Below are 11,097 nucleotides of genomic sequence, written 5' to 3'. Positions count from 1 at the left end.
TGTTATAATATTCATACATATGTTACTGTTTATTTCGTAATTTAGTTTTTCTTTCTAATCTTAGTACTAGACTTACTACAAACGCGCTCAGATAATATACATAAATTGTTGTTGACAATAATTAGAGATTAATATAAAATCATTAATATTTGGTGTGATTTGTGCGTCTGCGCGCGCGTACATGCACACACATATTTAACATATAGAATTTCACTTTCATAAATATCATTAATTATGTCTTTTTAATATTTAATATTTATTCTGAATATATTATACTTAAGAATAATAATTATGCACAGATGATCTTAGTTATGAACTCAGAAAAATTCCTTTCAGGTAATTCAAAAAGGATTCTATAGAAGTATACATTTAACTTCTGTAAAGTTAAATTTGCTCTGAACAAGTTCTTTTTTTATTCGTAATGAATTCGAAAAAAATCACTCATCCGCGAGTAGTACATGACACTGTTGCTAGGTGGCTGAATACGATTTTTCATAACTAAAAACTATACAACACAAAATAAAAAGTACTACATTTTGAGATTTTTGAATTATGTTCTAATGAGATAGTGATGAAATGATGCTCTAAAACCTCATTCTAGCGTTGTGATGCCCTCAAAGTAAATCCTATAAAATCGGTCTCTGGGATAAAACAAAATATTTTGACAGTACAATTTGATAGTATAATTTAGTTCTGTGTAATAATTAATTTAGGAAACCTAATATTTCTCTGAAAATTTGTTGGGTATCCGTAGGTTTAGATATATTGTCTAAAAATTATTTCGATTTAATTACGAATTCTTATAAATTATAAAAACATTTTCTTTTATATTTGAGGAAGAGCTCAGAGTTAGTGACATAAAAATAAAATCCTGGAACATTTTCAAATCAGAAATGAGATGGAAGAGAAATATATTACATAATTTAGGGATTCAAAATGAATTTTTTGGATTCTTTGTGCTACCTGGAAGTAGAGTGAATTGAATAAAGAAAATCTATCATTTTGCGAGTTTTGTAATTACTAAAGAATTACCTTTATGTTCGCGAATGAAAGTATATTCGCGCAAAAGATAATCAGTTGTTACACACATTTATGGTGCTAGAAACAAATGTCTACAGGTAATATATAAATGTATAATAGACAATTCGCTTAAGATATACATCTTTATACTCTGGAAAGTATCCCTTCCTCCTCATTAGGAAAGCTCGTAATACTGGACTTCATTTTTGTATAAGCGACTCTTATTTATTTATTGATTATTTATTAAGGGAATACTGAATTCTACGTCTATATTACCGATAATTTTTGTACGGTTAGATCTTGTTCGGTTTAATTTTGTATTAATTTTATAGATTTGGAAATTCTTTTTCACAATTAAAGTTTATGCATTAATACGTGTCTAGCATATGATCGTATCAAGAGAAAAATTTTTATAATTTAGCTCATTTGATATTTTAATGTAACATCCAAAGCTGATAAGTTGCGTCAATATTTTTTTTATGTAACAATTTTGCAGTCTCTATCTACAAAACTGATATTGCTAGATTAGAAGATTACATGAAGAAACAACGTTGAGTTTTTAGAATTAGGCTAACTACTTAATATGATATAAAAAGTCCATACGAAAATTTGTTCAATGTGTGCCAAAATGTATGTATAAGTGTATGTATGTGTATATATATATATATATATATATATATATATATAAAATCTGTCTATCTATCTATTCATCTATGTAAACACACACACACACACACACACACACACACGCACGCACGCACGCACGCGCGCGCACACACACACACACACACACACACATGTATTATATATATATAAATATTATATATTACTTTATATATATATATATATATATATATATATATATAAATACATATAAAGTATTTAAATTTTAAAAGATAAAAGGGAGAGATCACTTATGTTATATTAAGATATACTGAGTTGAGATATATGTTTATAATATTATAGTAATTGACAAGAAAAATAATGGGATGCGATCGGAATGGGACAATAGACGCCGACAACGAAATTGGCTCGAAATATGTAACTAAATCTCAGCTCTGTCTTAGGAGCTTATACTTGCAAGCATGCAATTAGCAAACTCAAAGTTCTTAAATTATTCAATGCTTGAAGATATAGCCAAGTCGCTCTAGTTTCTGAAGTTTGAAATGAAAAAAATCATGCATACATGCTTCCTCAACCGTTTTCATGTCTACATCTACAATAAATAAGTCTAATTTATAGCGTCTGATAAAATACATTAGATTTCTGTTGTAAATAAGTTACTTTTTATTTTGAAAGAAATTATCATTATCGAGAGTTACATTACAAGAAAATATTGATTACACATTACATTTAGAATACATTATTTATTCTTTTATATTATGTACGGACACAGGAGACATCTTTAAAAACTCTCTTTGAAACAATGTTCCTGCCACCTTATCTAAAAATCTCGACAAGTAAGATAAAATGTTCTTCCTTATCCCTTATTGGCAGGACAAACCTTTCTCATTTTTTAGATTTTTTTTGTTAATTAAGATATTAAGTGAGGCTCTTCTTGGTATATAGTATAGTGCAAGGCAAATTCAGGTCCATCAATAGATATTTCTATTGATTAAAATACCATATAACGTGTTTCTTCAATTCATAAAAATAAATTCATAAAAAGTATAACAACTTGTGCTGACTCTGTAAAGTTATGACATATCGATGTTACGACATCAGTTTATCATAGATGAACAGTTGAATTTTCAATGCACATATTAAACAAGCCAATTTAATTTTTCATCATATAAATATAATTTGACCTAAGCTTTGAAAAAAATTGAGCTTCTCTTGTATAACGAGAATTTATGTAAGTATGCTTTATAAAGAACTCTTCTTTAACATGATAGAATATCGAAAGTACATTTCAGCAGACACCCAGGATGATTGTACGACGGTAAACATATAAGAACATTTGTCAAGTGTATGTTTATATTAATATAGCGCATTTGGAAAAATGGAGATCGATAGCAGTGATATACTTAATAAAAAATGTTTCGTTATTAAAATTTGATTAAATATCAAAAATTGATACGCAATAAAAATTTAAAATATTACTTTTGATTAAAATTACAATGTGGTGTGGAAGTTATCACCGTATTATGAGCCGCTATTCTAATTAAAAGTATTACTCTTTTGAATATTATATTTTCTATATTGATTTCAAACTAATTTTTTCTTTTTATCGAGAATTGATTTTTTTTTCATAATCACTATTATTTCATTATTATTATTTTATCTTGATTTTATTCGAAATAATGGAAATGATATTAATGATTCCAGAGTTTCATACATATTTTTATACATATATATATTCTTTGTATATTCTTTTCAAATACAATTTTATGTATTAAAATTATTCTGTAGATCAATTAATTATACAGTATGATCTTTATTTTCTCAATTTTTTCATTTTTTTATTAATTATTGATAATAATTAATAATAATAACCCTTTAATAATAAAAACCCTAGCTCTCTCTTGAGAGCTTTTGAGATTTGATATTTATGATAACAAATAGATGTTTAATGGAAATTTGTTATTGATCTCCATCTTTACAATCGCAGCTATGCATAAGATATTTAATTCTACTTTATATTTTTCGTGGTGTATATGTACATATATGTACACACGCACACATCACGATATATATATATATATATATATAATATAGAATATAATAGAAATACCGTAAATATATATATATAAGTTTTAAGCGTACAATTCGGACTACGCTTCCATGCGATGGAAACGTTTCTTCTCATTTAGGTCTTTAAAGACTTTTTTCTTACATATTTTATATATATTTATATGTACTTATATTTATTATGATATTTAATTTATATATATATATATATATACTTAATGCTCATTAACATTTAATTCTTTTTTTCCAATAATTGAATCACTACAGATACAATTCGGCTGACAAAACCGCAGACACTTAAATGCAACGATATACAACGTACATATATACGATTAAGCCGTTTGACAGGCTTATTAATTTTAGACATTTAAAATTAGAAGAAATGGATTAATAAGCAATGAAAGCTTAAATTATCAATAAGATATAAATTTTGGTCGGATATGATTTTGCATTTGTAATATTTGATTTATGTAAAAATCAGACTTAATTTTCCATGGTTTGGTAAGAAATTAAGTTTGTACATATATTTACACAGAGATCAATGCGAATGACGAGCAAGTGTTTTATTGCCTACTATTTTAATTTATTTGATAACTAAACGAAAGACGTTTGCATTTGTTTTCTTTACACACATTATGTTTCATTTTAGTTAGCATATGAATTACACTCTTGACAAAATACACAATGATAACAACAGTCAATACTCGCGATTAACATGTTCACTCGCGAAGTTATTGTTAGGCCTTTCAATTAGCCTGTAAGCTATTAATATGACACACTTTAAATACTCTTCTAGGCCACATTTGTCACATTATGACAGATTTAGATTTCCAATAAATGTAATTTTCTTTTTTCTCAAAGAGGAAGAAGCATAATTATAAGAGAAATATAGGACCTGAGAAAATAAACCTGAGAAAATAGATCTTAGCAAAGACGACGGACTCGATCAGCTCGGACTTGGACTCGGACTAATTGTCTTCTCGCGATGTGTCTTATCTTAAAATATTTAGTTTGTACGTTTAATTATTGATCTGTCAAGCGAAACACGAGATCTCTCTCTGCTCTTGCTTCGCAGTTTGGAAAAATCACGTTTCCTTCATTATAACTTCGGAGAGTTTTTAATGCATTAAAATGTTACTTTAAAAATACGTTTCTAAATCGTTCAGGTATCCAAAACTAAAAAATGCACAGTTGAATCGCGCATAGCGTATAGCGCAAATTGTTGTATAACGAACGAAATAAGTGCATAGTGCTTGGATTAGTGCATGGATATATGTATTATATTCATGATTGTTTTTCTTAGTTTTCTTTCTTCGTATATCAGTATTCGAGATGCAACGAAACATTATGCATCTTCAACAAGCTGCGTTCAGTTTTGCAAATCGTAGGTAATCTGAGGCATTTGCTCTTTCATCTCGAAAAGCGTTCAGCAATTTATATCTCAGAATTAATCTCGATGCTCAGATTGATCAAAGATCACATGATTCAATCTTGTTTTGCTCGCATTTCAGATTTACAATGCCGAACGCAGCATATAATATATCATCGATATATCTATAAAAGTGCAGAAGAACGGCTGCTTCTTAATATTCTTCACCGTTTTTTTCGTTTTTATTTATTTTTTTTTGTTTTTTTTTTTTGTTTTTTGTTGAGACGATGAGGAAATATATATTATTTTGCTATACATTTCATGTGTGGTTATGGTCATCATTTGATTATTTATTACGGCGATTGTATTTCCTTTAATCAAGGACGCAAATTATTCGGCCAAACGGCTAGATTGTAATGGCGATCAAACTACTAATGTAGCGTATGCCACTCAGCGATTTGCTTCCTCGGTGATTGCGTCATTTGAAGCCAGTGCTCTCGTCCTTGGCTATTGCCGCTGTCCGTACCTGTGACCGGTCCGATGATGCAGGATCCGACAATGGCATTTCCGCCGATCAGTTCGCTACTCGAGTCCAGAACGCATATCTTACATAGATTACAATAATCAATTAATTATTCCTGTCCTATTTAATCTATATATTATATTTGAAATACTAACTTTGAAATATATCAATTGTTGTGCATACCTCTATAGCCGACGTCGCCAGTGACGAGGCAGGTATATTAAACGACATCGCTTCGTTCCAGACGGGATTTGTCGTTGATCTTCTAACAGCTGTTTTCTTCTTCTTCTTTACTCTTCTTTCTCCACAGAGAAGACTAACTTTCGCGAACGGATCCAATGTCTCTTTATCCTGCATTGTTATAGAGCGCTTACTTTTTAAAATAATTATTAAATAATTTATAGCGATAAATAGAACATAAATTTTTTGATAAAAAATAATACAACGTACCAAAAAAATTAAAGAATATTTTTTGAGAAATATGTGTAATTCTTTTTTATGTCTTTATGAAATATTCCATGTTCTTTATGAAATATTTTTATGTCTGGTAAAAGTAAACATTATTTTTTTGAAAAATATAGATTACTTTTTTATTTTTAAAACAAAAGGTGACACGCACTTGAAGATAAAATCTTTTCAAATAATCATTTTTATATATTCTACCTGTTGGGGAAAGAGATTTCTGGCTTTCATCATGAGAACCGTCAGTCTCTCGGCACTCGGTAAATAAGACAATGAAACCAAAACCTCTTGGATCTCTTCCGGTGGTTTACGTTCCCTCGCTATCTCACCCCAAACTTCCACCGATGAGGTAGAAGAGACCAATTCGAGGCTGTCCATGGCTACTCTCACCGAACCTACCACGTCGTTCCTCGAGAAACGGTCGTAATCGAATACCTAATTGTGTCATAACATTACGTGTTTCAATAATTTTGATTAAATCGAGAATGCATTCTAGCCTACTCGTTTTATACGATTGCCAATGACATGTAATTGCCTGTAAAACTAGAGTCTTTTCCTGCAGCTCCTCGTAGCTGACGGGGAATTTAAAATGCTGATCAAAAAACGGATTCGGATCGTTTCGATGAATCTGCGTTTGTCTCTTCCTGCTGTCTACTTCCGGACTGAGAGTCAACTTTACATAGGGATCGTTGAAACCGCCCTGATCGCTGCCTGCGAGATCGTGTGCCTCGATCAAGTGCACATCCAAATCCGATTTATCAAAGTCGTACCTCAAACGCAGATGAAGCCTGCCCAAATGTTTTCCTGTCCTACAATTACGAAAATATTACAACGATTGGCAAATGATGTTACTATTTGTAATAATCGAGTACTTTCTGCGTGAGCGAAAGAAACCAGTTTAAAATTTACTTATACTTTTCATCAGCAAAGTTTTATAAGCGAAATTTTATTATGTACCTGCGAGCGCTAAGAAAGACAGGACCGTCTCGTCTTTGATAAAGATCTGGTTGTAAAGAACCAAGTGGAGAAGCAGGTGGCATGGGTCCACCATCGCTGCTACGGAAAAATAAGCAATATTACATTTCCAAATTCATGTTCAAAACATATCTTCTTACTAATAAAGGTTTCATGAAATTTTAATAATTTATTATTATTAACCTCTTCACGGTATATGTAACATATGTATACAGAAAAAAAAACGTGCCACAGTGTATAATATAGCATATATGCACATCTAAAAAAAAAACCGATTTATTCTTTTGTGATTTGTATAAAACTTGGTATTATATGGTTTTTAAGATTGCTGAATCCGAATATAATATCAGAATTTCGAAATTCAAAATGGCAAATCCAATGTAGCGGATGAAAATTTGAAAAAGTAATTGGATTGTTATAAAAATGATATTCCAAAATTGTTGAAATCACTAAATAAAAATCTATCAAAATTTTGTTATTCTAAATAGTATATCATACTTTGCTGAAAAGAATCACTTGAAAATAATAATTTATTTAAACTTTAAAAAATATTATATCAATATAGAACAATTGTTTATAAATTCCGCTCTCCGCCGAATCCAGAGACACGGAACGAGGAACGTGGTGAATTTTAACTGCGTGTTTTATTTTTGTTTTTATTTTTTCAACTTTAGTCCGCTATTTTAAATCCGCCATTTTAAATTTTTAAATTCTGGTATCATATTCGAACATTTAACGATCTTGAAAACCTTAGAATAATCATTTTTATAATAACTTAATTATTTTTCCAAATTTTGATCCGTCATATTAAATCCATTTTGAAATTCTAATATATTCATATTTGAATTCTACATTAACTTCAAAAATCTTAATATTAAAAAATCGTATCGAAATTAAAAAAATTTTTTTTTCATACAATGACATAAAAATTTCATTTTTGTCACATTGCGAATAGGTTAAAGATAAATCCACGCAAATTCTTTCTAATCAATGTATTATATATAATTAATTATAATTAATTAATAAGCAAAAAAAGTGGAAGCTAATATAATTATATTAGAAAATTTATTCAGAGAATAATTAATGGAAAAAAAGTATTAAATTCATATTTATATAAATCTTTTCCAAGAATTAATTTTTTTCCAAGAAAATTAATACACGCGGTAAGAGAAAGAAAGAAATAGAACTTTTCCGATATTCTCATCAAGTATTTATTTCAATTTTATTATAGTTATGCAGAAATGCAGAAATGACGTTATTCATATTTTTATGAAGATTTCGATATATTTATCCCATTTGTGAGAATTCTATTATTTACCTTATGGAAGCACGTGGCGGTGGGATGAGGAGAGGCGATAAGCAACGACTGGTCTGTCTGGAAGTACTTTGAACGGCATTCATCGGCGAACACCCGCAAGTGGAACTTACACCCGTTGCCACGGACGACAAAGAGGTCTGTGAAGGCGATGCATTTCCACTATGCAGACTGCCCGTGTAACTGGCAGGACTTGCACAACGTGCATCCAAGGACGCCGCACGAGCTGGTGAAGGAGATCTGCGGGAAATTTCCAAACTATACGTCCATGGATAAGAGACAAAGAAATTTAAACAACAATTATATAACATTATATGACATTTTCATGTAATTTAAAAAATTATTTGTCTACATAAAAATTACATATGTGAAAATAAAATCTTTTAAATTTGAAATAAATAAAAGAATTTTTCAAATGGTTGAAAGATTTATAAATAAAAATGGATATAATGAATCTAGAGAAACATAAAATATAGAAAAATTTTGTTAATCATATGATGATAAATCAAATGATGAAAAATTATTTAAATAAATTTAACAAAATTTTTGAATAAAAAAATATAATTAATTCTATAAATACATTAGTCATCCGCATGCCTATTTCTAGCGTGAATAAGTTACGTAACGATATTTCTATCTGCTTTCTATCAGCTATATGTTAATAACCGTTATTAAAATGAGTTTTGCAAAATTGATATATTATTTCCCAGTTTTAAAAAAATTCCAATTAATTTTCAAATACTTTATAAAACCAAAATTTATAAAACTTTAGCAAGAGAAGTTTTATTCAATAATCTTTTATTCCATTACAAGATTTTGCGCATTAAACAGTAAATAAAGAAATATAATATTATATTTATATTTGTTCTGACCTCGAGCTTCTACTAGGTGGATACGAAGAGGCGGTGTGTAAAGGATCATGTCGAGGATGATGCCGTCCGTCCGGGCCGAATGCTCTGATTTGAGGTGACGATCCCCGATGACTCGAAGGGCAGGATGCACCCTCCAGCGAGCTTTGAGAACTGACGGACGAGTTTCTCGCCAATGTACGACCACCACTTCCGCCACCGCCCGGGTAGCTACGACTTTGATGGGGCAAACCTTCAGGTGGAAAATATATTACGAAAAATTAAGCGGGATGAAAAATTACCCTGGCAATAACTAGAAGATAGCTTTCAAGAGCCTTTTAATTAAGTCTGCGCGACGACGGTTCATAAATTTCTTTATAATCGAATTCCATCCGTGAGAATGAATGATGCCTCGAGCGCGCCTCGATATCGAAAAAATTTCTAAATAAATATTAAAAATTAAACATGACGTACTATATTAGAAATTATTGATAAAGAAGAAATTTTAAATGTACTTGTCGATGTAATTTAAAAAAAATTCTATCATCTCGATCAATATTAATCAACAAGAGAAGTAATTGTAAACTTCAAAAGCTTAACTATCTCGTTTAAAGTTTTAATTATCATTTCGCAGGAGCAAAACTAAGCATAATTTCCTAGAAATTGTATTAAATGTAGAAATTACGCATTAACATTTAATCACAAACAATTAATATTTGTGGTAAGAATCTGTTAAAGGCAGTCTTAATTACCCGATTCAGTTGCCGATGGTTGTACCGCATGTTGTTCCTTCGCGACGTTAAATTCCTGAAATAGAAAATATAGGGCAATTAGAACTCTTTTTAATAATCCCGATGCGAAACTCATCGAGTTTCAATCCGAATGTGCTTCACGCTTGTTAAATATTCGCCGAATAGATTTTTAATTAAGTGTACAACAACGCATACGGCCGCGTGACTCTAGCTCCAATTTTTCATTTGAACATTTTTTTCGACAAGATATTTCTGATATTTTCCTCAAATGAAAAATTCTGGTGGAATTTATTTGCACGAAATATCTTTAACCTTTCGAGCTTATTACCGCAAATCAATGTGCATATCATTGTGCAAAGTAAACATTATATTTATTTTTATATATCAATGTCATTATATTGTACTATAAATGATATACGTCCGTCATATCCGAGTAATATTTATATATTAATATGATACTTAATAACAACGTTAAAATTTATACATTGAAAAATTAAAATGAAGAAGAAGAAATTACAAGAAAAATTGTACAGTTAATATATACAAGGTTGGGAAAGTTACCTTGTAAAAGTAACTAGTTATAGTTATAGTTCTTTCCTTTCAAAAAATAACAAGTCGTTACTCTCTAGTTACTTCTCTATTTCCTGTAATGTTTTGTGCAATGCTACTTTAAATATAAAAATCTTATATTTCTGATATATTTCTTGTAATATATTTCTAAGGACTGATTGCAATGACATTAAGCGAGAAACTGACTTAAAACTTTACATTTATTGTAGCAGTCGAATTTGATTAGTTCTTATTTTACATCTAACCAACCACATTAAAATTAAGTTCAGAAATCGAAGTGCTTCATCCGAGTGCTCCTATGCATCATTTTATTCTTGTTTAACATTTGGTGAAAAACAAAGATAAAATGATACATGGTGTACTCAAATATTTTCGAACATAACCTAAAAGTATGAGAAGCAGGCTGTCAGTACTATTGGCTGTCTTCAATTCAACAGCTTTGCAACTGTGTAAGATTCTTAAATGTGATTAGTTTATACATTTAGATTCATGAGAAGGAGGAACTTTAATAAAAATCCATCATATCAAAGATTTTTATAGTTACAGTTGCAAAACTGCTTTCTCTGTTGAAC

At 29.8% G+C, this 11,097-nt stretch overlaps 1 protein-coding gene across 6 annotated transcripts in view; it reads right to left on the bottom strand.

The window, feature by feature from the left end:
• Positions 1-2,283: 2,283 nt before the first annotated feature.
• Sytbeta (Synaptotagmin beta) overlaps positions 2,284-11,097 on the bottom strand; it is a 30,643-nt gene continuing 21,829 nt past the window's right edge. For 5 of the 6 annotated variants that reach the window (XM_011642705.3, XM_011642709.3, XM_011642707.3 and 2 more), the window contains exons 3-10: positions 9,956-10,010; positions 9,228-9,456; positions 8,359-8,595; positions 7,023-7,121; positions 6,601-6,874; positions 6,267-6,500; positions 5,787-5,954; positions 2,284-5,685 (exon numbers count right to left, since the gene is read on the bottom strand). In XM_011642705.3, coding sequence (XP_011641007.2) covers positions 5,512-5,685; positions 5,787-5,954; positions 6,267-6,500; positions 6,601-6,874; positions 7,023-7,121; positions 8,359-8,595; positions 9,228-9,456; positions 9,956-10,010 — 1,470 coding nt within the window. In that variant the 3' untranslated portion in view covers positions 2,284-5,511. The remainder of the gene's footprint in view (positions 5,686-5,786; positions 5,955-6,266; positions 6,501-6,600; positions 6,875-7,022; positions 7,122-8,358; positions 8,596-9,227; positions 9,457-9,955; positions 10,011-11,097) is intronic. The other variant, XM_011642706.3, reaches the window with a different exon arrangement.

This window comes from Pogonomyrmex barbatus, unplaced genomic scaffold (genome assembly GCF_055798465.1).
Source record: "Pogonomyrmex barbatus isolate J1 unplaced genomic scaffold, ASM5579846v1 scaffold19, whole genome shotgun sequence".
NCBI lineage: Eukaryota > Metazoa > Arthropoda > Insecta > Hymenoptera > Formicidae > Pogonomyrmex > Pogonomyrmex barbatus.
The sequence above is the reverse complement of the archived record's forward strand: the minus strand, read 5'-3'. Positions and strand labels throughout refer to the sequence as shown.